Source organism: Myiozetetes cayanensis, unplaced genomic scaffold (assembly GCF_022539395.1).
Source record: "Myiozetetes cayanensis isolate MyiCay16 unplaced genomic scaffold, myiCay2020 scf10, whole genome shotgun sequence".
Taxonomy (NCBI): Eukaryota; Metazoa; Chordata; class Aves; order Passeriformes; family Tyrannidae; genus Myiozetetes; species Myiozetetes cayanensis.
This window is the reverse complement of record NW_026086605.1, coordinates 13,813,645-13,839,475: the sequence shown is the minus strand read 5'-3', so window position 1 is coordinate 13,839,475 and position 25,831 is coordinate 13,813,645. Positions and strand designations below refer to the sequence as shown.

The 25,831-nt window shown below is 44.9% G+C and overlaps 1 protein-coding gene across 1 annotated transcript in view; it reads left to right on the top strand.

Annotated features, from left to right (window-relative positions):
* Positions 1 to 1,922: 1,922 nt before the first annotated feature.
* The window catches only part of FBXW4 (F-box and WD repeat domain containing 4), a 60,926-nt gene continuing 37,017 nt past the window's right edge, over positions 1,923 to 25,831 (top strand). Inside the window, exons 1-5 of the mRNA XM_050335478.1 lie at positions 1,923 to 2,268; positions 13,394 to 13,489; positions 15,720 to 15,905; positions 17,082 to 17,214; positions 19,410 to 19,504. Coding sequence (XP_050191435.1) covers positions 2,018 to 2,268; positions 13,394 to 13,489; positions 15,720 to 15,905; positions 17,082 to 17,214; positions 19,410 to 19,504 — 761 coding nt within the window. The 5' untranslated portion in view covers positions 1,923 to 2,017. The remainder of the gene's footprint in view (positions 2,269 to 13,393; positions 13,490 to 15,719; positions 15,906 to 17,081; positions 17,215 to 19,409; positions 19,505 to 25,831) is intronic.

The following is a 25,831-nucleotide window of genomic DNA, read 5'->3' as shown; positions in this document are numbered from 1 at the left end:
AGCAGTCACAACAGAGTCAAAATCAGAGGTAAAAGCACTCCCAGCTCTTGTTTTTCCCAGGACAACAGTAGCCCTTTGGTCACAGCACTGCAGAAGGAGCTCACGTTCAGCTGATTATTCATCTTAATGAAGTCTTTATGGAATTGCAGCTTTGCAGGATAGAGTTACATCCTTTCAGTGTGACCTACATTCTTTGTTCCTAGATGTGAGACTTTACATTTGGCTTGATTGAAATACATATGATGTGATTATGCCTAAACTTAGCATAGGGTTATGCAGCCACAGGCCACCCTTTGCCCCTTGCCCCACGCTTTGTGCCTCCTACAAAGCTTTGCTAAGAATGATTTCAGATTTTTTCAGATTGCTAATAAAAATATTAAATAGTGAAGGGTGCATAAGTTGTCTCTGTGAAGATGCTACTGGAGAAAGACCAACTTTATAATAAGTCTGTTTTTACAATAACAATTTAAGATGGAGAAGCCACTCAGCTTTTAATACCTGTAATGCTTCAGACATTGCCGAAGTCTATTACAAAAAGAACTAAGTTTTATATAAACAAAGTCAATATAAAACTGCGTTCACACGAAGTTCCATAATCTTACGTTAAACTAAATCTGCTGTATTACCTCCCTTTCAGTTGGCTACTCAAGTCCTCTATTAGATGTGCTGTTATTTCACCTGAGTTCAAACTTAGCTTCAGAAATTTTTAATTACTTCGGACATCACTTCTTATAAATGCTGATAAAATATTTGCTGCCTTTTGGAACTTCCCTGACTTGCAGGGTGTATTAAAACTCAGTGTAAATGGACCACTTTTGAAACTCTTAAATATGAGGCTTCCAGAGTTGGTGATTTAGTCGTATGAATATTTGAGTGCTTGGGATTACACAGACAAGATGATCTTCTGGAACAGGACACAAGTACTGTCTCAAGGCCTGTATGCTATGGTAACCTCATTATATGCTGAAATTTATTATCCTACTCCACCCTGCAAAAGGAGATGTAGACTGTGGTGGCTAAGTGACACCTGTTCAAAGCATTCTAGGCAGATGATGAACTTCTTATAATTTATCTATTTTTTTAATTTTGAGGGAGAAATTTCCTCAGCATTTCAGGCTTCTGTAGAGTGGAAAGTGCTATAAGAAAGAATAACACAACACTAGACTCATATTTTCCTGCTCCACTGTCTGCAGAGGACTACTTTGCCATTTTGGACCAGAATCCTTCTGCGTTGTCAGTACTCCAGGCTCCTGTGGATGGCAACAATGACTCAGTTATTATGAACTGTTCTTTCGTGGTGGTGTGCTGGTGTATGTGTACACACACGTGTGAATTGTGAGCACTTTTCAGCCCTCACTCTGTGGAGCCCTGGAAGGAGGAATGGACTGCATGGAAGGGTGCTGGTGAAATCCATTGTGGCAGGGCCTGCTGTTACATGGGGAAGACCCTTAAGTTACCTGTCCCAGGAATTTGAGTGTTGAAAACTGCTGTGCAGCACCAGATGACCTCTGCTGTCACTTTGTGGATGACATGGGCTCCTGACCCTGGTCAAGAATAATTAATGAGCATTAACCACCTTGCTGTTCACCTTCCTTCGCAGGAGTGCAGTGCCTAGCTGGGATTGCTCCAGGTGGAGCAGATGTTCTGGTTACCTGGGATCACCGTCCCCACCATTAATTGCTCACGTTATTAACGAATACTCGGATCAGGTGACACTGCTAATCCGCGATCGGAAGACACAGATCTGTGAGCCGGTCGTAGGGTGGGGGTGTGTACCGGGGGGGCACAGGGGGAGTCCCAGTGGCTCCCGTTAATGAATTAATCCGCTAACGAGGGTGGGCTCGGCGGCCCGTGCCCCCTCCGGTCCCGGCAGCCGCCTCCTCCCCCGGAGGGGGCAGTGACAGGCAGCGGCTCCTGCCCCATGTGACTGGGGAGCGGCTGCCCCGTCCATGGCTTGGCCTCCCCCGGGCAGCAGCAGCTCCGGCTCCCGGGGAGGAGGGGCGGGAGCTGCTGCTCCATGGGGAGGAAGGGCAGCCCCCGGTCCCCCCAGGCGGAGGGGGGACCCGGGGCCGTCTCCCCCCCATCCCCGCTCTGGGCCTTACCCGAGGAGCTGCTGCTCCTCATCTGCTCCTACCTGGACGCGCAGGCCTTGGGCCGCCTGGCCCAGGTCTGCCGCCGCCTGCGCTTCCTCAGCGGCCGCGATCTCCTCTGGAGGCGCATAGCCCGCGGCTGCCTCAACTCCGGCTTCACCCAGCTCGGCACCGACCTGTAAGCGCGGCCTTCCCGGCGGAAGGGCGGGGGGCGGCGGCCGGGAAAGGCCGGGGATGCTGCGGCCCAGCCGGTTGCCAGGGGCGGGCTGCGCTCCCGCCGCGGGGCCGCGAGGGGCGGGGGACGCGGGGCCATTCCCGGAGCGCGGCTGCGCCGCCCTGTCCTGGCGCCAGGGGAGGCGGCCAGGGCGCAGGAAGGGCCTCCCCGGGAGGGAGCGGCACCCCGGGGTGGCGGGGCCGGGCTCGGCCCCCGCGCTGCCCAGCGGGGTTGGGGGAGGCGCCTCTTGTCCCCGCGAGGGAGCGGGCGAGGATGGCGGGGGCTTCCCGGGATGCCTCAGCGCCAGGCCCAGCGGGAGTGCTGCAGCCTGAGGCCCTCTCCAGATCTGGAGAACTGTGTACAGCTCAGGGCTCCTCAGTACAAGAAAGACAGGAATTGCTGGAGAGGGTCCAGGGAGGAGGCCACGAAGATGATGAGGGGTCTGGAGCATCTCTCTTGTGAGGAGAGACTGAGGGAGCTGGGCCTGTTCAGTTTAGGGAAGACTGAGAGGAAGTCTTAGAAGACTAAGAGACTCCTTAATGCATATAAATATCTCAAAGGGTGCCAAGAGGATGGTGCCAGGCTGTTTTGCTGGTGCCCAGCAACAGGAAGAGAAGCAACGGCCATAAATTAAACCACAAAAAGTTTCCCCTCAACATGAGGAAGAACTTAAGTACACTGAGGGTGGCAGAGCACTAGGACGGGCTGGCCAGGGAGGGTGTGGAGTCTTCCTCTCTGGAGACATTCCAGAGCCACCTGGACACCTTCCTGTGTCACCTGCTTTAGGTGACCCTGCCTTGGCAGGGGTGTTGGACTAGATTATCTTCAGAGGTCCCTTCCAACCCTAATAATTCTGTGACTCTGTGATCATCTCAGTCCCCAGAAACCTTCAAATAAAACACAGAGGCTCAGGGGCATCAGCCTAGGGGAGGTGGGAGCACGAGGAGATGGAGGGAGCTGCTGTGTGCAGCTGGGGTGGCTCCTGTGTGCCCATGTACCCTCCCCACTTCTGAGCAGTGGCCCCTGCCGTAGTATCAAAGACACCTCAGAGAAGAAGCTGCAAGGGAGCAAGGCCTGGAATAGTGTCCTGGGAAAAGGCTTCAGAGTGGGCATGGGCCCCCAGAAACGTATCTTAGGCTCTCCTCAGAGAGCAAGTTGCTGGTATAAATGGTGATGGCTGTCACAGAGAAAATGACTCTTGGACCTTCATGACTTCTGGGTTTTAAAGTTTTTTGAGTAGAGGTTGTTGTTTTTGTTTTCCTAGTGTCTATTTTTATTTTTCCTCCAGTTCAACAGCACAACATAAGTTAGGAAGAGGTGTGAGTCCTCTTGGCTTTGCTGTGTGTGACACCAGCATCTTTCTAGGTGAAGTGCCTTTGGGGCTTAGGCCTTGGTTGGTAAGGACCTAGGGTTTGCCTTTCCTCTCTCAAATCTGTCTGTGTACCAAATGCCACTCAGAGGCAGCCCCACAGTGTGGGCTTTCCTTGCTATTTAAAGGATGCCAAGAGGAAGTTTAGAGTGTTAGGATCTATAAATGCCTTGCTATGGTTTCCCTATAGCTACCAGCATGGATTTTGTTTGTCATCCAGTGACTCAGCACTGTTTCTGTAAACACTGTGTTGACATGACTCAACAGAAGGGATGTCAGGTTTTGAACCCTATTTTGCTGTCTCATATTGCTATCTCATCAATAGCACAGACTTCAGAGAAAGAATTATGGAGTAGAACTTTGGTGGTGCTGAAAATCCTTGTGTTGGGTTTTCAGGCCAGCACTTCAACCCACTCAATCTTCACAGCTTGAAAGTTAAGCAGAGTTCCCTTGGAAGTCAGCAGGAATAAGCACTGCAGAATGGCTGTGCGTTGGACTCTTGTCTACTGTGATATATGATTTTGTCTCCCAAGGAAATGAAGTTCTGTATTTTTCATTAAGAATAAGGTGATACTGTGCTCCTTCAGTTGCAGGAGGGATCAGGTGTACGGCAGAGCAGGTGCGGTGTGTGTAAGGACCACCACTTCCCCCTGCAGAGGAATGCAGGTCTATAAACAGCTACAGAAGAGGTTTGCTAGGTCAGAGGGTTTCAGAGAAGGGAAGGCTGCTTGAGTATCATGAACTCCCAGGGATTTCAGTGCTGTTAGATTTGCTATGAACAGGGTTTTTTTCAGTAATTCTAGGTATGGTTTCGTGCTGAGTTCTATTTTCAAGTTTTCCTTAAACAACTCCAGTACTGAGAGCTGATTTTAGCATTGGTCAGCACTGCCGTTGGTCCTGGAGAGTTCAATCATGGGTAACACACTGAAGTGACATTACAAGTGGTTATGGAGGAACCTTGAGATATATTTGGAGGATGAATCCTTTAATTACTTTTAACTTCACGGAAGGCTTAGGCAGTCTCCAGTTCTTTGAAACAGTGTGCCAGATCTTACATAGAATGCCTGAATGTAAACACTTGTTTTCCCTCTGTGGAGATCCAGCATCTGTGGGCAGTTGCATGAGTTTTGCCCCAGTAGGGTAGACATTTCTGGCAATAGATAAAAGACAAGGGCAGATCGCAGTGTCAAGGAGTCTGGATATCTGAACGTCTGCAGAAGAACCAGTGTGAGTGCATGTGTTGAGTTGTACAGCTGTAAAATTTGTAGTTAGCTGAAGAAGAGTTTGATAGTCTCTGTGGCAGCTTGAAGGTTTTAACTAACCATGTCTCTTCCATAGCACTTTCTCCTCATGCATGTCTCCAAGATCAAGAGCAATCTCCAAGATTGCTGCTCTTGCAACTGAGGGAGTAAGATTTGCAGAGATACTGTATTTTATTTAACAAACCAGTACAAGTTGGGGCAGGAGTTGAGGTAAGTTTTCTGGGCACATGGCCTTTCTTGATAGTAATTCTAAGTAGGAACCTGGTAGATTACTCATTGAAGGTTAAATTTGATCCGAGTAGGTATTTAAGCTAAAATATCAGTGTGTAAATAGAATGGTGATGAAGATGATGGATAGCTGGACCTTCTTGATAACTGTGCTTTCTTAGTGATATGGAGTAACACTTGAGTTTGTCAAGCTTGGTTTTGACTCAGGAGCTGAAGCTTCTGTTGCATGTTCTGGCTAACATTTCATGAGATGAACATTGGTTTTTCCTTTTAAGAGGTTTTTGTGCTATACTGTGAGCAATTGAGAAAGCAAAGGCTGGAACTGTTTAGGGTTGATGTACTTAATGAAATAACGTGCATGGTTCTAACATTAGATCTTAAACTGATGGTCCCTTGGAGGCTGGCATAAGTTAAAAACTGGTCTAGGGAGTATTTACAATTTAAAACAAAAACCCATCTCAGAATAGTTTGATCATTTCTCCTGTTAAATGGCTTTTGATAAGCCATCTGTTAATGCTTTGTAAATAGCGATAAATTTGAGCCTAGAGTGAGATAGCTGTAAAACTTATCCCCTGCCCCCACTTACCCATTTCTAAAAGGGTGATTAAGTTGAAAATGACACTATTTCTTTAAAAGGTTGTTTCTGTTGGGTATATCTTCTGATAATTGTAACAAGAAGATCAGAAAGAAAGGGCTTTATCTTATATGTGAAAAAAAGGATTTTGCTGTCAGCTTGCTTAAAGAACTTCTTTATGCCAAAATAGGGAAGAGAGAAGATTGATAAGAAACTGGATGCAACCCTCTAGCTGTTAGCAGCATGAAAACCAAAAATAGTAGTATATGGGAAACAATTTGATTTTATTTAATTTTTATACAATTAGACTGTTTGTCATCCTGGCTACATACCTTTAAAAATTGCCAGCTATGGTTATCTCTGGGCAAATGCTTAGGCTTAAACAATGTTAAATTGAGTTGCTAATTATGCCAAAGGAAGATACGCGTTTAATACCAGACACTAGGTGTTATTGTCAAAGGCATATTCACAGCATTGACCATCTCTCATACTTGCCCTTTCTGGTAGATTCAGCTAATTGGGAACCACAGATGTAAGCCAAATTAAGTATTTAAGGTGTTGATTCAACTGTGCACTTGCAAGAGAAGAAATTATTTTGCTTTGAGAGATATATCTGTACCCTTCATTCCTTTGGTGGGCTTGGGGGTATCGCTAGGTTTGCATCAGCAGGAGTCACTGTATGGTAGGAACAACAAGGCCTGACTTGCAAGGGTTCTTAAAGCACATTCTCCATGTTAAAAATGTGCTCTTTTTTCTTTGAATCAGCAGTAAGTAAATGGTCAATAGAATATTTGTCACTGCTATGGAAGCACAGAGTGGTTCTAGATGGATGTGCTTCTTGGCACCTGTCTTATGCATCTCTCTATATCAGGCTGTCACTTTTTCTGTATAGTCATATTAATTTTATGTATAGACCCGTGCTGCTAAAAGACCTTGTTATGAGGATGGTAAAAAGATAGTCCCTATGCTGAAGAATTTTACTTCACTCCGTCACAGGAGCAGCTGAAGCAAAAGTTGAGCCCCATCTTCAAAATGTAATGTGAAAGGTGCAGTTTTTGTTTCAAAAATGCATGACATCGTATCACAGTAAAGTTAAGGCTTTACAACACTTTCTGAAGCTAAACTGTAGCTGAGCAGTAGCACAAAGCCTTTAGGGTTTTTGGTGAGTATAGTGATATTACAGTTGTGTCCTGTAGCCTGTGTCTGTTTTGCCAGCTGTTGTACAGGCCCAGCAAGGGCAGTCTCTGCCCTGATGAGCTTGCTGCCTAAATAGCCAGGGTAAACAAGGGCTGGGAGGCGAAGCAGAGGCAGAGAGATGTCAACCAAGCTGCCCTCTGTGCAGCAGGTCAGTGTCAGAGCCAGGAATAGCAGAGGGTGCTTTAAGCCTTTATCCAGTGCCTGCCTGCTGGACCACCTTGGACTGGAGAAATTGGAGAGGCAAAGAGCTCATTGCAAGGTGGTTCTTTATTTAAAGCATGGAAGAAAGGAATAAAGTTGCAGCTGGGCTAAACTTATTTCCTCTTTGTTACAAAGGAATTTTAGAGGGCATGTTAAAAGTTGCAACCTAAATAGCTTGACAATTTACTCTTTGTAATGTATTAATAGATGTTGCCAAAATATAGATATGTTCCACTGTATATTTTCTCTCCCCTGTCCCCTGTTCTGCCTTGCCTACTAGGATCATGGTATATTCTCCAGTGCAGAAAAACAGATCCATTAATGGATGAATTTATCATCTCTGAGTATTTAAGAGCTTGTGTAAGCATTTCTGTGAGTTAATAAGAGCTGTGTTTTTTCCAGATCTTGGAAAAATGTATACACCTAGAGGAGCAGGAAATGGCCAATCTGTGCAAGTCAAATCCAAATGCAAACTGCAGCAATCATAGGAGACCTCTGCCTTCACCACTGGAAGGGGAGGGAGTGGGAATGCTTGGAAAGCTGCTTCAGTTTCCTTCATCTTTTTTGTTTTACCAAAATGTCATTACATTAAGGCAGAAATGAAGTAGGCAATGAACTGGTGTAGATGATGCAGAAGGGAATACTCTGGGGAGGATATTGCAGTAACGGCAAAAGCCTGGAAGAGGGTATGCAGCTATTGCTTTGTGCTGGAAAACTCAGTGGCTTTTATAAACTGTGGTTGCTTTTGTTCTTACTCTAAACATTTAGTGCTGAGCAGGACAGATCTTCCAGGACAGCTCCACAACATTGGTACTTCTTTTTGTTCTGGGAAGGTGAAGTTTGTAGGAGTTCTTTGAGGCCTGCCTACCTTTCCCTTAAAATACTCACGATTTCAAAGTGGAAGAATTTTATGTAGCTCAGGGCTTAAAATATGTGTGCTGTTGAACTAGCTATAGGTTATTTCATTCTATCCATATACTACCCTGACAGTCTACTCTTTCAGATCAGAATACACATTACAGCTATTGAGCAGCCACAGGTTTTCTTAGATCTTTCCAGGGCCATGCATTTTTTGAAGCAGCCCAAATTTCATCTCCAAAAAGCCTGCATAGGTTTTTGAGAGTGTCCAAACCCTGCTTGGAGTTTCTAGCCATATTCCCATTGCAATCGCTTGTAGGGGAGAGGGCATCTGATGGCAGAGTGGTCTGGCTCAGTCTTGGTGATGGTGGTTTTTTTGAAGGCTGTGTGAAGGTGTGTATGTCCTTGCTGTGTGTACAGAAATTTGTCTGCACCTCTGGGTATTATTAGAGTCTCTGTCTTTTTTCATGAGATGACTTGTTCACGAGAGCTGTTTGGTGGAGCAGTTGACCTGCACAGCCTGGTACTGTCTGACTGAGATGGCATAGACACACCAGGGGAGGGAAGGAACAGCAAGAAACAGTCAGCAGAGCTCTCTTCCATCTCGGAGTTATTTGAGCCTGTGTCACATAGGGAGGGGGGGAGCACAGAAGATAGGCTGAACATGGCAGTAAGCTAAATAAGGGTCATGTGCTAAAGGAATTCAGTTGGAATTTTTGTCCTGGAAGAGACATTTTGAAAGGCAGCCGACTTGTTGAGGACAGCAACAGGAGCTTCTGACATAAATAGCTTTTCCCTCTCGGCAGTCTGTTGGTGGCCCGTGACTTGTGGCTGCACTGAGACCCTGCCACTCAACAGGTGTGTCCCGATTACACAAATAAGCACAGTTGGTCCTTGTGTTAGCCACCCTTGCCACAGGGCCAAGGTTGAAAGTAGGGCTTAGCCACTGTGACCTGTTTCTTCTCTGTATGACCCTTCCATTCAGGCCTGAGGCAGGCTGGTGACAGCCTTTATGCAGACAACAGATTTTGTCCACCGAGGAGATTCAGTCTCAGCAGGTCTCTGCAGACTTGAATTTCCAGATGAGCTCTTCAGTAGTTTAAAATGTAGCAAAACGTGAAGGACTTTGCTGGGTTAGGATGCCCTATGCAGCTGGGAAAATACACGGTATGACATGTCGCCGTTACTTTCTGTAACACAGTACACGTTGTTGCAGGCACCGCTGTTTTGGCACATGTTGAAATTGTAGATGGCCAGTAGAAATCTCCCTGGGATTCAGTAAAGTGTGGAAACTCTTGCTATTGCAGAAATACCATTTCTGGAGGCAAAGGACTTTGTGTGGGGAGGGGATAAATGAAGGTAAAATCTGGTGGATATGAAGCTTGAGGAGGTGATGTGCTTGGAGTCTGGCTGAGTGATTCTTTCATTGCTTTCTTTTGGGGCCCAGGCCAACAACTGCCATGGTGGCTGAAGTCACCTTGGTCAGTGGTGCTGTGTGGGGACAGTCCCAGTCTCTCACTTCAGCAGCTGGGAAATGGCCTCCAGAAGGAATATTACATTTCTTTTGGCAACTCTGCCAAGAAAGAGAGGAAATTCATAATTTGAGCAAAATACTTTTAGCTTTTTTTTGTATCGTGGGGTAAGGTAAGAAGGGGGAAATGAAAAATCCTTTGTAATGGGTTGCTGAGGATGATTTTTCTCCTGGAACTCCCTCTCAGGTTGTGAGAAATATTCTTTCTTAATGTAATGGAGTCTTTGGAAAGGGAACTTCCATCAGGAGTGCATGCAACTGGAAACACACAATTAGGTCAGGTCAAGTATTGCACTGTATGGTTTGGGATCCTGACAGAGTGCTTTTTGATTAATTAGGTAACAACAAAGGTAGCCTTGTGTGTTCTGTGCCATGTAACTTTATCAGCTGTTGATACTGTGATGCCCTAGCAAAGGTGTAAGATGATGCACACTAGTGGGTTTTAAGAACATTTTGCTTGAATTTCATTGAGTTTTCACATTCAGTGTTGACTGATTCCTTCGTCCTGTGTTTCTAGGATGTTGGATGTACTTCTGTTGCTTTCTGATTCGGGGCTGTGTAGGTCCTGCTAAAAATAGCAGTCCTTCCTCAGTGAGTCAGCCTTCAGCAGTCTTGAAGTTCACTGTTGGGTGGCTTCTCTGGGGACATGAATGCTGAGGTCTTGATTTCACAGAGCACTTATGCGTGTACTGAATTTTAGGAATGTGGCTTAGTATTTTGCTGGATTGCATAGTAAGAAAGGTCAAAATATTCACTGGCCAGTGAATAGTGTTCCCTCCACAGTATTTTACATAGTGTTTGGCTTAGTAAGGTGGTTTAGTTTCCTAAATCTTTGGGTGTTCAGCACAGTTGATGAAGTGAGGGGTACCTGGTTAAGTCAGGTACTGTGTTTAGGTGTGTGATGTCTGTTGGTTACCTCAGGTGATCACAGAACAATTCTTGAAAGTTTGCATGTATAGGAAGTGTGTTGATCATGATTGAAGCAAAATAGTCTCTTGTAGGGGAGAAAAGGAAATTTCCAATCAAATTATTAAGTTTATATGGGGATGACTTTTTTAACTTTCTAAGATTTGAGAACTGTTCTCATGCATTGCAGTGATTCTCATCACATTTTTTTTTGTATTCTGGGAATTGCTGTGGGGGGTGCTGTTGAGTAAGCAAATCAAATATAAAATTATTAACAAATATCAAATTATACCTCAGTACTTAATTCCATCACTGGGCTTCATTTAACTTCTCTTCTGGTATAGGGGATTGAATGTCTCTGACCAACACTTGAAAATCATTGTGGTTCAGTCTCTGCTGCCCTGGCACTGGCAAAGGGGAGGGATGTATCAGTCCAATATTTACATCAACTTTCTCCATATGTCTCTTTTCTTGCCTCTATTTTTATTCAATAAAATGCCTGGAAAATAAAAGGTGGGTGCTTTTAAGGCACGTTTAAATTAGCTGGATCCAGAGCTGCTATATGGAGGAGGCAGGCTGGATGAATAAAATATCTATTAACAGTCAAACAAACAAAAAACCAAAACAAACCCTCCCAAAACCCCACCAGACCTCCCCCCAAGTAGTCCTCCCCACCCAACCCTCAGCCCTTCCAGACTGAGGAGATTGATTTCTGTGAAAGAATAAGGTGTCTGTCACAGGAGTAAGCATGGTAGTGAACTGGTACTCTGAGCCAAGTCAATGTGTGACTCTTATGAAATTCCATTTTCAGCAGCAGGAGGACCAAGACCTGCCTCCCAGCTAGAACAGTGACTGGCAGTGTAAGATGGAGGCTTTTTGACCTTGGATTCACCTTTTTCAGAGCCTTGGAAATTCCATCTAGTCTTAGTAGGGTTTGTGCACTGAGTTCAGGATGTCTGGTTGGACCAGCACGTGTTGAGAGGGGGTTGTGGCATGAGTGCATTTTCCATCACTGTGTGAGCTGGTGACTTAAAATCTGTACGTGGGGAGAACTTAACTGAGAGTTGAGTGTGGGGAGGAGAAGTGTTTTGGAGTAATGAATGGAATTGGATGTAGGCGGAGAGCCTGAACTCTGTCTGGGAGAGTAATAAGCAATGAGGAGAGTGGACCTGACCTGACTTTTCAGTGCTGTGCATTCCTCATCTCAGACACTATCTGGCCCCATGAGCTCCTGCAAGTGCTCCCTTTAAAGAAGGAATTCCTCTTCTTGCAGTTTAGGCTGACTCTGTGGTTTTGTTTTTTTTGTTTGTTTGTTTGTTTTTCAATGGCTATGAGAAATAAAGAGCTTGTCGCTTTCTAAATTGAGTTTTAATTGGTGTGGCTCTACTGATCATAAACTTAAAGTTGCATAGCTTTCTGGAGGACGAAAAGCTTTTCTGTGTGTGGTTTCTGTTTTTGTTTAAAATGGGTCACATGCCCAGGAATGCAGTCAAATTATAATGGTGACTAAGTGCCGGAAAGCATAGAAAAGAGGAGGGAAGGGTGAGCAGAGAAAAAGGAGCCTGAGGCTATGGAAGGAAGGCTGGGAAAATAAGAATCTGGCCAGACCCCAGGGCCAGGTTAGAGATTCCTACACCCATTAACAACCACAGGAGATGTTTATTTACAGGGAGCTAATCTTTGTTTTAAAAATGACAGAGTACCCAAAAGTGCCACTTTTAGGAAGTGGACTGGGGGGACTGCAGGAATGGGAGGAGAGAACTGGTTCTGATCAGGCACCAGTTCCCATCTCTTAAGGATCTTCCCTTCATCCTATGCATCTGGGAACATTGACTGTTGAGAAATGTGTGAAAGGGGGATAAACTCTTATAGTCTAGGAAGTGGTTCACAACCCCTAGTTAAAAAGGATAACTTCAAGAGTTTCTTCTTGTTTGTAGTTTTCTGATTTTTTTCTACCTAAGCAGCTCCACCAAGGATATTGAATAATTAAATTTTGATATGAGAAAAATGGGAGCTAAAGCTGCCTATTTCCCCATCTTTCATCAACCATGGAACATTGAAGCAAACCAGGTATTGAACAGCTGTTTGAACTGGGTATGTTCATGCAGACTCTAAAGAGACCTTGGTCCCAGGTCTCTATGGTACCTACTTTTTGTCACCTCGTGAACTGTTATTTTTGGTTTGTTTCAGCTCATCCCAATAACTTTGATTTGTATCCCAGCAACTGCTTATGAGCTGTAGTCTCTCTTTTAGTAGTTTTGTCTGACTGTAAGTAGAGAATTTTCCAGTGATGTGCTGGAATTCTCTGTCCTTTGGTGAGCAGCTGCCAAAGATAGCTTGTCTTTGGGTGTGTGTGCATTGGGTGGTTTATATATACCTGAATGTATTTTATCTTTAGTCTGAACACATCTGATTATTGTATCTGGTTATGTGATTGTCAGACAGGTGAGACGATGGAGCAGTTTCTTTACTAGTCCTTCTGGATAGACACATTTCTCTGACTTCTAGTTTCAGTGTTCTACTGACTAGTGTTTCCTCCATCTGTTCTTATGTGGTGTGGTCCTTAATTGGCTCCTTTTAGTCTCTATTAAAAGAGTGATGTGCTGTTTCTCTGGTTCTTCTGGTAGTTTCTTTCTGTGTCATCTTGTTTGGATTACATTTTGTCTGAACCTGTGTTGCATTCAGTATACTTGATCAAGTCTTGATCAGATTTAAGGCTTGTACACTAGTGATCATCAGAGGTGACTTTCTGTGCTGATAATCCCCCACTCTGCTCAGTGTTCCTTTCTTCTCAGCTCTCGTGAATGTGCTTGCTGTGGTGTGGCTTTGGCACCATCAGTGTTTGCCAGTTCATCGTTTGTGGAACCAGAGTGAGAGCTTACCTGTGACCAGCTTGAGTGCATTTGTTGTCCAGATAGCATCAGTCCTGGTTGCTAATGTCATCTCTCTTCCTCTGTCTGCAGAGCTGCTGGCATTCCAGTGAAGGAGAGGGTGAAAGTATCTCAGAACTGGAGACATGGACGCTGCCGGAGGGAGATGGTCCTGAAATGGAAATGCAAGCAAGTGGCTTCTTTCTCATCTTTGTTCTGTGACCGCTGCTGTTTGGCCTTGGGTTTGTGCCTGTGCCCTGAAATGAGATGTTTCCTGCTTCTTGTGATCCATGGGTTTGCTGGCCTGTTTTAGCTATTGCTGGCCAGCTGGATGTGGGGTAACTAGAGTTGCTGCCTTGCCCTAAGGATTCATGCTAAGTAATTTAAAATTGTCTTTGATCTGATCTGTACAGTTTTAGTTGGATTTAGCAGTCTTTGCTACAGAACTGTTGTATTCATATCTACGGCTGTATTCCATGAGCAGTTTTCTGTCCTGCTCTCACAATGGGCTACCTTGATCCCAGATGTGGACTTAGGTGTCCCCTCAAAATACTTGGTTTTGTTTCCTGTGTTTTTTCGTGGCCCTGATTTGGAGGTACAAATCTAAAATGCTAATTGACATTCTTTGGCCTTCACCTCTTCGTTCTCATACCTTAGGCTTCTCTCCTTCACTTAAAAAAAAAATGGATATTTGTCATTATTGAGAGGGGATCATTGTTAAATTCTTGTTTGCAAAGGTATACTCAGCTTTCAAAGCAAAGCATAAGATAGGTCTCTTGTCTGAACAGCACATGTAAATTTTCAGCCTTCTCATCATCAGACTGGAGGAAAAATGAGAAAGACTATGGTTTGTTAGCTGCTGAAGAACAGGGACCTTCTACTGAGCTTTCATGCCTTTTTGTGCTGTGTAGATTGAAGTGGTGGATAATGTGCCACTTCTTTTCTAAAGTCCTGGGAACAGCTGTAATGAGCAGAGTGGGTTTTGGTGCAGGTTGTATACCTGCCTTTGAAGTGCTTGCAACCATCTGTGAAGACAGGCTCTGTGGATGTTAGAGATCATTACTAAACCAGCTTCCCAAGTGAAAAGGCAAGGACTGATTTAATGAGGCCACCATCCAAATGGCATCCTCTAATTTTCATTTATCCTGCTTCAGATTTGTTACTTTTCCTTATGAAAAAGCCATAGAAAAAGGTAAAAAGCCAAACTGTAGCAAAAGAAGATCCACAGAAACTGGCTGTAGTCTAGGTAAGCTGGATATTCACTTGCTTTTAGAGGATGTGTAGGAGTGGAGGAAGGAAGGGGAAATCAAAGCCTGCCTAAAACCAAAGCTGCTGCTCTAAAGATGCTTCTTTTTTCCATACATATGATCAAGTCCCAGATGAACATTATAAACTCAACTACTTTGTCTGTGTGACTAAAAGCCTGTTATTGGAGATGAACATAGGCAAGCAGGAACCTTCTATCTAATGAGCAGTCTTGTCCTCTTGCTTGTCTCTGGTTGTTCGTTGTGATGTTATGAGGTACGGCTGCATGCAGTGGCTCTGATGACACAGAAAAGCATGACCTCTGAGGATGAATAATCTAAAAAAAGAGGGAGACAGGTTTTTATGAGGAACCCTCCTGCTTTCAAAGCAGTCCACTGCTCATGGTCTGGAACCTCTCTGTAGGAACCCACCAGCGTCTCACAGAAAGCAGGGGGCAGAAAGGGTGTTCTGTACTCTTCTGAAAGACAAGTAATAGATATCAAGAGCTTGCTCTACAATTGCTTTTGCCTCAGCAGTGGAAGAGGTGTGGATGTAGAAAAATACCTCTTCTACATGATGAGCATAAAGTTTTTGGATAGCCTCAGATTGTAGGAGGTGGATGACTTTCTGACTGTAGGAAGACCTGTGGTATTTGATCTGACCTGCTCCCCTGCTCAGATCCATGTGGAACACTGGCAGCTTTGTGGTCTCTGCTGGGCATCAGGAAATAGTGTGCAGGATCAAAACTTACTGTTTGCTCCAATAGCCTCTTATTGAAGGATCTGTCAGAAATGCTCAGCATAGCTCACCAATGCCTGAGAGTCTAGTTTCTTAAAAAGTACAGGGCTCGTGTGCAAGCTGAGGGACCTTTGAATATTTCCTGTCTAACCTCACTAGACTTTTGACCTCCTTCTCCTTCAGAGATTCCATGCTTCCTTTTCCTCAGCTCTTGGTTAGAAGAACGCCAGCAATGTAACCTGCTTCCTATGTTGCTGGAGAAGGTCTGCTTTTGTGTGTGACCTGCAACTCCACCTTCAGTTTTCATGAGTGGGCATTTGTTTTTCTTGATATATTTACACAAACGATCTTTTATTTTCATTTTTCGTGTGAGCTTGTTTTATTTTGTTTTCTTCTCCCCACTCCTACCTGCCCCCAACCTGCTCTCTGTTTGCAGTTTGATGCCATGGATGGAGCTGGATGACGAGTATCTCTACCTGTCTCAAGCAGAGAACATCCAGGCCTACCCTCTGTGTCCAGAGGGTACAGGTTTGCAGCGTCACCCTCAAGCCATCTTCTCTGGCCACCAGGAGGACGTATGTCGCTTCGTTCTTGTCAACTCCCACATTGTCAGTGGAGGGGGGTAAGTTGCATGAATGAAGAAGCCCAAGGATTGTGGCACTGAAGTTGGAAATATTTTGTGTAACTCCAGCCCAGAGCAGAGGGGCCAGTTTTGTGACACAGTATCCTCATGCTTGGCTCTGGTCAACCACTGCTGCTTCCTCTCTTATATTTTGATTCTGAAAAAATCCTGAAAAAGCTTCTGCTACAGGAGTGAAGGAGCTGAGTCTCATGCTGTTGACCTTATAAAGTGTCCTTTTCTCTTTTAAACTTGTGTAAATGTTCACAGGATGTTGAATAGGGATTGACCGATCAGGCAAACCTGACTGATGTGTTCTTTCCCTGTTAGAGTTGGGGTAGCTAGACTGTTCTAATAAACATTACTGCTGATTAGCTGGGACCACAGTGGTGCAGAAAGCTTTCTAGAGACAAGTGTATATTTATTAGACCCACTGATATAATTGTGGAGAGGGGGAAAACTGCCAGGTGTTCCAGCATACACACGCTTCTCCAATTAATTTTATGTTTGATTGACCTTTTCCAGCTACAGCAAATGACAGATTTGGTACTTATAAAGTTACAGCCATTAAAATACACAGCAGTTAATCACGGAACTGGGAGAGACAAGCATGGCTGTCTGCCCTGGATATCGTGAGACTCTCCCCCATGAACTGTAGCCCAAAACTCTCGTGAAAATGAAGGCATGCATTTAAAATTCCAGTATTGGTATTGTTTGAAAAAAGTCTAAATGTCTGTGTAGTCAATTCACAGTACAGCACCCTGCACAGCTGCTCTGAAATGAATGAAAAGCCGAGGTTTGGACGTGGGTGAGAATGTCCTCTTACTTGTTCCCTTACTCCAGCCATTCAGCACACAGACAGGATTCTGGCAAGCTCAGAGTAGTAGGAGGAGGAATGGTTGCTCTGCTAGTTTCTGCAGCTTAACACAAAGTGGAAGGTGGAAAGATCGCCAGGAAAATTTTCACGTGCATCAGATCAGGCTTTGACTGGCCAGATGTGGGATCACAAGAGAACAGGTGATGTGTGAAGAGTGGAGGGTTAATAATGCTGCATGGATTTCAGCCCCTGTGAGAGACCAGTCCTGGTCTTTTTGTGGCACTCTTAAGCGCTAGTGGAAGGTGCATGTCCAAGGGAGATGCAGCTGATACGAACTCCCTGTTTGGTGATGTGTTTTTCAGGGATGGAAGTATTGTCCTTCACAAGATCCATGGCTCCTACAGTGTCAAGTTCTCTGCGCATGAACAGGAGGTGAACTGTGTGGACTTCCAAGGTGGCCTCATTGTCAGTGGCTCTCGGGACCGAACAGCGAAGGTGAGCAGTGATATTTCAGCAGCTGCAGGTGCTGCTGCAGAGGTGACTTCAGAGGCCTTGTGCCATGAATATTTAAGTGTCAGCAGAACTGTTGTGAGCCTGTACTCCTTGCAGGAGGAGCACTGGTTATCTTGGTATAGGCTCACGTCTCTGAAAAGATGCTTGCAGTGCCAGGCTTTTAAGAAAGAGATTTTGCAGAGGTTTACAACATCAGCTGCTGGTTTAAACTAGGAAGTGCAGAAGGCAGAAGCTGATATTTTGCTTCTTTCACTGTTTATCTGTCTACACTGTAGTAGAGATCAGTGCCGTTTAGTGTGAAATTTGCTCTGTGTATCTCAAACCCATCCTTGAACTGTAACACAGTGTGGTTTAACATGCTCTCTGTTATATATTCAATCTCTGTAAAGGATGGCATGATGCCTTTCCCAGATCTATGGGATTGTGGTTCAGTTATTTGTGGTGGGTTTTTTGTTTTGTTTGAGTTGGGTTCTTTTTTTAATGGTTCTTGGTTTGCTGTATGTTGAAAACTTTGGCTTTTGCTCAGGGTAGGCTGATGAATACTCTTGGTCTCTAGTTCATCTCATAGAGCATTGGCAGAGGTTAGAGGAAAAACAACTATTCCTGTTTTGCAAGAGGGGAAGTTGGAGCAAAGAGAGGCTCTAATGTCTCATTCAAGGTTTTGTAGGAAGCGTGTGGAAATGGGTAACTACCTGACAGGCTGCTAAGCAGCGTGACCCTATTTATTTTTGTTGTCCTTCTGTACGGATGTACTCCTGGATAAAATCACTCCCAAGTAAAGCAGTGTTCAGATGCAAAAGGAACTACTGGGAATGCTGTTTGCCTCCTGGGAGTAAGGCCTTGATGCTGCTTTGTCTCACACTTTAGCAGGGCTGCTCCTCTCTGGTCTGTGGAACCTCTTTTCTGGGAAAGTGCCTTTTTGCTACTTCTCTGACAGCTGGAGGACAGACATTCCCGACCTTGAGAACAAATTCCTGAAGGCCAGAGGGGAATTTAAGGCTGTTTTCCTTGGAGCTAGTGTGAGGTCTTGCCCACCCAGTGGTCCCCACAGCATACGTTCTGGGGATGTTCACCTCTTATTTTTTATCATCTCTTTTGTAGGCTGTCTTGTTTGCACGAATGAGACTCTTGGAGATGGAAGGGAATCCCTACCAGCCTTTTAAAGGGGCTCTAAGTGTCTAAGCTATTGAGGGCTCTGCTGAGTGTTGATTAGGACTAAGCCCTGAAGAGCTGCTAATGTACATTCCTGTGTGATAGGCAGCAGATAGTGTGCTCTGAGCAATATTTTTAACCTGTAGGAGATAGGGATGCCTTAAAGGAGTTAAGCTTTTCTGCTGCTTTTGCTGACACTAGGTGCTAAATTCCCCGCTGACAAGAATAGCCTGCAATCCTGGGCATTATCAACAAACAAACAAATAGGGCACTCCCCTCTTTGAAGTCTTGAAGTGAAACATTGGGGGTTGGTTACAGAGAAGTGGGGGGCTTGTGTCCCGTGGGCTGAGAATGATGGCAAGGTGGAGAAAATGAGGGCCACAAGCAGAGGCCCCAGCAAGAATTTTGGGGCCTTTATTAGGACCCAGAAACAAAGGGGTGAACTGGTGGAAGGGGATGTTTGCACTGATGGGGGAGGGAAGAGATTTTCTCACATTGTTGTTGAGCAAGGGGGGCCTATTTGAAAACAACCTGGGGTACACTTAAGAAACTTGGTCTGAAGGGGGTGGATTTTTAAAAGAAAACTATTTTACAGGCTAGTGAACAGTTAATTTTATAGATGATATTAATGGGAATTTTTCAGGGGTGCTAAAAAGTCTTCCCACACTGTTCAAGAGAACATATTTGAACAAATCCCACTTCTTGTTTATTTAACTACAGAAGATGATAACTTCGTGTTGAGTGCTGCCCCTAGAGAGCAAGTGGTGATGGGGGTGCTCTCTCCCTAACCAGTGGGGTGGAAGGTCATACTCATAAGTTGAATCTCTGTGTGACTTTTAAGTGCATGTTTCTACCAGTGATTGAAGGCTCTGCTTCTCCAAAATAAGTAATGGGAATTCAGGGAGAGAAATTCGGGGAAGGTAAGCATGGTAATTTTGGCAGCTCTTCCAGCACAACATTAGCAGCGTACATCCTACCTTCTGCCGTTTTGGGTGATGTGGCATAACATGCATCTCTTTCTTTAGGTTTGGTCCCTGTCCGCGGGCAGAGTTGGTCAGTGTCTACATACAGTGCAGACAGAGGATCGAGTGTGGTCCATTGCTATCAGCCCATTATTAAGGTAACCAAGATCTCTTTATTCCCAATTTCCAACAGAGAGAAGTAAAGGAGTTGGATAGACTGTGTGTCCACAAATCTTTCTGAGGCACCAATGTGACAAGTCAGGGACTTGATTTGTGTGAAGGGCTTCTGCCTGCAGCAGGTGCTCAGGGAAGAGCATGTGGTCTTTTATTCTTATAACAGCAGAGTGATCCTCTCATAAAGAGGCTGTGAAGATTGCCCTGTGTTCCTCTTAGTGCCTCAGGTGGGACCTGTTCATTCTTTCTTGCTGAACAAGTTCTGACTTGCTAATTGGAAGCAGTGACTTGGATCCTCTTGAGTTTTTCTGTGCTGAAAAGATGCCAACTTGTATTCTCATTCTCTGGCAGAAGAGATGCTGAGCAAAAAGGTCCCTACTTAAGAGCTGTATGCATTGATTAAAGCTCAGTTTTCTTTGAACATGCTGAACTGGGAAAGATAAAGTGGAGTACAGGGATGAGGTTTTCCAGTCTTTATTGTCTGTATCTCTGTGCTTCTAGTGCAGGTGTAATGCTACAACTACAGCTTCAGCATGGGAGGCAAGGGCAGTACATACAGCAGTATCTTACAGGGTATTTTTCAAAGTGCTCCTGTTCTTGAGGAAGTGAAAATCTGAGAAACTTACTTAAACTCTCACTGTTAAAATCTCACACCAATCACCAACCAGCAACAATCTATCTCTTTGGTTTAGCTGGTCTTCAGCATGCAAGAGAGATTCTTCCTCAGCATACCTCAAGGAAGAGGGGAAGAAGACCTCTTGTTGCTGCCCATGTGATGTCTGCAACTACTGAATTCTAGGCTTGTGCAAAACCAAAATAATTCTCACAACTGCTGTTCTTATTAGACTTCCAAGCTTGTTTTGCAGGCAGCAGAAACATACTGGAAATAGAGCTGATGGCATTATCAGGAAAATGACACTCCAGCTTTGCTATGATTTTGCTCTTCCCTTGTTTCTTTGCTCCGAGTGTTTGAGACAGTGTTTTTGTAGAAGTGCTATGTGTATTAGTGGAGCTGCAAGATGCGAGATGAAAGCCCTTTGCTGTCTTCTGTGCTGCAAGGGCCCCTTTTCTAGTAGACAGGTTGTGGCTCAGGCCACTGGGCTAGTTAGAGCCCAGTGGCATGTTGCTTCCTACTCCTAAGTGATGACCTACTGCGTTGGCCTCTTGTCAGGACAGTGTTCCTCTCCTTGGTGTGCATGCTTGTGCACACTCTCTGTCACAATATTTACCCTCAGTCTCCCCACCCCCACCTCCCTTCCTCCCTGCAGGGTGATGAATTGGAGGTGGTGGAACAGCTACTCCATGAACAAGTGGGCTTAAATTGTGCACTCTCATTTTTTTATGAGACTGTGCACTGTACCAGCCTCTCCCACTAGCCCGTCCTACTGCACCCCCGCTTACCCCTCCATATTTTAGGGAGGGAGGTGTGGAGAATTAGAGCCAATTAGCCACGTCATTAATTCTTCAATTTGACGGCTGATATAGCAGGGCCTGAAACACGCTGCTGACCTCGTATAATGGGAACCCTGCTCCTTAACATATTGACGATGGGAGAAGTTAATTAAAATTCCACAGAGAGAAGGTGTCGGCTAACCTATAAACCTGTCGCTTCTCAGAACAAATCACAGCCATCCTAGAAGAGAGAGAGGATCAGAGCAGGAGGGCATGTGGTGGGGGAGGGCCAGGGCAAGGGGCAGGGGAGATGAATTTTTCACTAATAGGTTTTATTACTTGCTGTCTAATGAGGGTGAATATAAAAAAGATAATATCTGGTTTCTAGCAAGGTCTGCTTTGGGGATCTCTGTGGTTTCTCTTTTATTTGCAAGAGCCCATATTTCACCCATATGCATCCCTATGCACTTGAGTCTGAAGCTTTTCTTCCCTTGCAGTTCACATCCTTCTTGCCAGAGTTTGGATGCATTTGTTCCTCAGTGAGGCTGAACATGGCCTATAACCTCCATTTCCTCCTAAACATTTGACATGCTCTCCCGATTCTCCCTTCATGCTTGTGCTGATGTAAACTGAGATCTCCTCCATCAGGACAGGTAGTTCTGCTGGTATAGAATTGCTGTAGAATCAGGCTCCAACCACCAAAGTATTTTGGCCCTTTGCTGCTGAGAACCCACCTGCTCTCTCTGTTGTGGACCCACAGAGACCAGAAACAGCTCAAAGCAGTTGTGTGCAGTGGGGTAGGAGCAGGGAAGGCTTCTCCTACTCTAGCCATTTGAAATGCTTTGGAGAGGCTGCGGTTGCCTGACCTGGAAGTTTGCTGGGACTAAGACTCTCTAGACTCTCTAGGGTTGTATTCTTGCTGAACCCCAGCTGTTAATGGGCAGGACTGAAACTTTTCTTGCTTTCTGGTGATATCTTCCTCTGTGTGAAGCTTCCTTACAAAGTATCCAGTGTGCTCCTGACTCACAGCTGGGTTTTCTGCTATAGTCCTGCACTGCTGGACTGCTGATGTAATGGGCAGTGCCTGTACACCCAAACATGTCAGAGACTTGTGCTCTTAAAGCACATCTTCTCTGGCTTCAGGAATCTTTCTTGGGTATTCTGCTTGGATTTGTCCACATTTTCCCTGTGTCACTAGAAAGATCATCCTGTGGTTGTGCTGAGCTGGGGAGGAGGCTTCCTGCTGTTTGTGTGGTGGTGCTGGACTGGATGTTTTTAAGGTCTGCAAACAGAATGATTCCCATAAGGGAGATTAAGTAGAGTAAAAGATAGTAAAAGGGTACCAAGAGTATTGGATCTTCCGTTCATTCTGTGAGGGGGAGAACTGTGCTTAGTCCTCTGTATAACCTTTTCAGCCACGGAAGTGCCTTGACATCCATGTGTGGTGTTGGAACTTGGTTGCTGTAGGGATCCCTAACAGTGCCCTACAGGGTAGTGGGGATGGGGAGGGTGTGGTGTTCCTTCTGGGTTTTCAGCAAGTTTTCTCCAAAACTGTGCTGCTTGGGAGAGCAGATCCCACATTGCATGTAACACAGGGACTAGAGAAGAGAGTATCCTTAAATTAGGATACTTAAAATAAGTGTGCCTCAGCTTGCTTCAACAACTGGTTTAATTGGTCTCCAGAGCTGTCCTTCTCCATGGATTTGTAAAATGCTGTACTAACAGAGAGGCTGCATACCCTAAACCATGTCTCTCAGTCACTCATAACCCCCTTCCCCCAAGTTCATTTGCCTTTTGAACTCTGCATCATGCAGATGTTAAACTTTCATTTACTGGTGCTTACTGCAGTGACTTATGTCTGCTCAGGGACCAGGGCAAGCCTGAGTGCAGTGGACCAATTCGAATGTGCAAAGTGAGGCAATCCCAGGGGTTTCTGGTAGAGTAGTGGCACCTTCATGCTTTGTGGTTCCCCAAAGTGGCAGTATCCAGGAAAGAGTAAGGGAGCACTGTATACCATAAACTGGAGGGGAAACAAAAAGAGGACCTTGATTAATCTTGGATTCAGAATTTTTTTGGCATTGGATTAAAAAAAGTATTCAGATCTAAGCTGGCTTCTCTTGCTGGGTCTGACCACTACCATTTGCTATTTTAATTTTAAAATTATCATGAGAACAGGTCTTCCCATGTTGTCCTTGAAGTGTGTCAGATTTTAAACCAAGAAAAGAGAAGATGGAGGCACAAAAATGGTTACCAAGTGTAGATAGAGAGCTAGGAAACCATTGGTACCATTTGGGGCAACATCAGGCAACCATAAAGTGCCCCACTGTGACAGAGGCATGCTTTGAGTGTGTAAACCCAAGAGATGGTCTCTCCTTTTCTGACTGTGCCGTTAGTCTGCTGCACTACATGACCTCTCCTCACAGATGTTGCCTTGGCAAAGTGCAGGTTTACTCCAGAGAGGAGGAAAGTTTGTACTAAAGACTAACTATCTGCACTGAATGTTTAATTTAAAGGAAAAGAAGTAGTTCTGTGAGCATTTGAATTAAAAAAACCAAGCTGGCTCTCTCTTCTATTTATGCTGTGTTGTTGTTGAGACCCAGCTCCTCTGTTTGAGCATGCTGATATGAATCCCTGTTAATTGCCTCTCCCATGGATTATTATGGGGAAATAATATCTTGGGAAGATCTCTGCCACTGTGGACAACCTCAGGCAAATTTTAAAATGTACCCCAAACTTGTTGGGTAAAAGAAAGAAGAGAAAGGTTACTGACAGGAAATTTGACTGAATGGGAACAATTGACATTGGGGGCAATCAAAATGATTAATTTTGAGGGCTTCTTTTTAATGGTTATCTAGAAACTTTCTGTGGAAGTGTAACAATCTGATTTGAAGATTGCATTAGAGCAAACCAACCCACTTGAATCAAAGCAACTTTGCAGTGGTTTTAACTGTGCAGTTGAAACCCTAATGTGCAGCAGTTAAAATGTTTGATAATGTTCCCCCCACTCTCATTTTATCAGCAGATTTCCCCTATCACATATCAAGATGAGCTGCTGGCTGTAGTGGTGCTCTGTTTTGACCTAGCTTTATGCAGTTAACCTCTCAGAGTCTGCTAGGACTTGGGACAAGTAACTGGATTTTATTCTGGTTTGTGCATTGCCAGCAAAATAGCCGGCAGCAATAGCTCTGCTGTCCTTGGGGATCTTTGTAGAGCCTGGTCGGTTTGAATAATTGAGAGGGGACTTTGACCTGCAGCTGTTTCTTAAGCGGGGCAGGAAGAACCTGCTCAACTGTGAGATCCCAGGGTGGGCGTGCGGAGTTAGTGGTGGCATTAACTACCGTCGCTTACTGACCTCGGAGTGATCGGGATGTGGGTTTCTAGATATATGCAATAGTCATAACTGACTTGGTGCTCTTTCACCCTAAAGCTGAAGAGCAGGAAATGAGTATCAGTTTCTCCCCTCTGGAGCTAAAATGACACCTGTGCCTTATCCCTTTGCCCTGACTGTTCCCTTGATGTTGGGAGGAAGAAGACTTTGTTTTACCATCTGTAATTGTGTGATAATGACTCTATTTGGTCTTCTTCACATGGGTGAACACATGTACACACATGTCTCTTGTCCCTTTTGTCTAGAAACAAACACATATGCACACACTTCTATAGGTTGAGAAACTGCAGCTTACCTTTCTTCACTTCAGTTTTTTTCCTTTGCCCCCTAAAGCTCACATGATTGATGACTTCCTCCCTTTTTGTCACTTTTGGCCAATACTCTAATGTATATATTTTCTGTGACTGTGTGAATTGGCTCACTAGTGGTTGTGGGCAGGTGAACAGGTTTTGGGAGGCAGTAGCTGAGTTAGAACCCAGACATCTGTTTCTAATCATGTTGAGCTGTGTTGTATATTGAATTTTTTTTTCTCCCCCTGCAGTTTTTTATCATTTTTCCCCTTGCTTGAGGGAAAAGTCTGTCTCAGAAAGCTTGGAGGAAGCATCTTTCTTCTGCTGCCTGGTTTGCACAGGAGAATCTCTTTAATCGATGTGACAGAAGAAACTTAGTTGAGGGGGCTGGCAGCCTTATGGTTTGAGGTTTCCATTTCCAGTTTGTAATCGTTTTCTCTTTGCTTTTTAAATTTGCAGGGGGAGAAGGTAACTTCACCAGACCTTGGCTGCTGTTTACCTTTGTCGGTTGTGCAGTGTGCCTTTGTTTTTCCACCTTTGATCAGTGTCCTGCCAACAGATAATTTAGCAATTGCATCCTTGGGTGGAAGTGTGGAGTTAATGTTAAAATTAGGGTTTTTTTCCTTTCCTAACTTCTGTGGCTGATGAAGCAGAGAAGAGGAGAGGGGAGGTGAAGGGGGCCATAAATTCTAGACCTAGTGATTCTGTTCCTTGTAGAGAAATGAAAGCCTCTGATGTCTCTTCAGCACTTTCATTAACATTTAAATTAAGGGTTTGTTTTTCAGGCGGCTTCAGTCGCAACCCTTTCATAGTCTGACACATGGAGGCTGGTCTCTCTCTCTTTTTCTCCCTTTTTCCAGCTTGCATATCAGTGTACAATAGTAATCACTGCTGTATTTTTTTTTCTGGTTTCTCAGGAGGGCAGCGACCTGACAAGCTGTACCAGAGGTTCAAAGAGAAAGAGAAACGGAGTGCAAAGGTAGATGAGCAGGAGGATGCCAGGTTTCACTCCTACAATTAGAGTGGTGTCTGTTCCCTCCCCTGCCTTTCAAAGGACTGCTTTTGGGGGCGGGAAGGGACACAGAGGGATGGACCTTTCTTGCACGGTGAGAGCCCCAGGTGCAGATGCCTCTAACCAGCCTCAGCTTCCACTGTTACTCCTCCCAGATGAGGCCAGAGGTGTCACTCAGAGAATGCAAGCTCATGCCCCGAGGTTGGGAGTGAAGTCGTAGTGTCCTAAG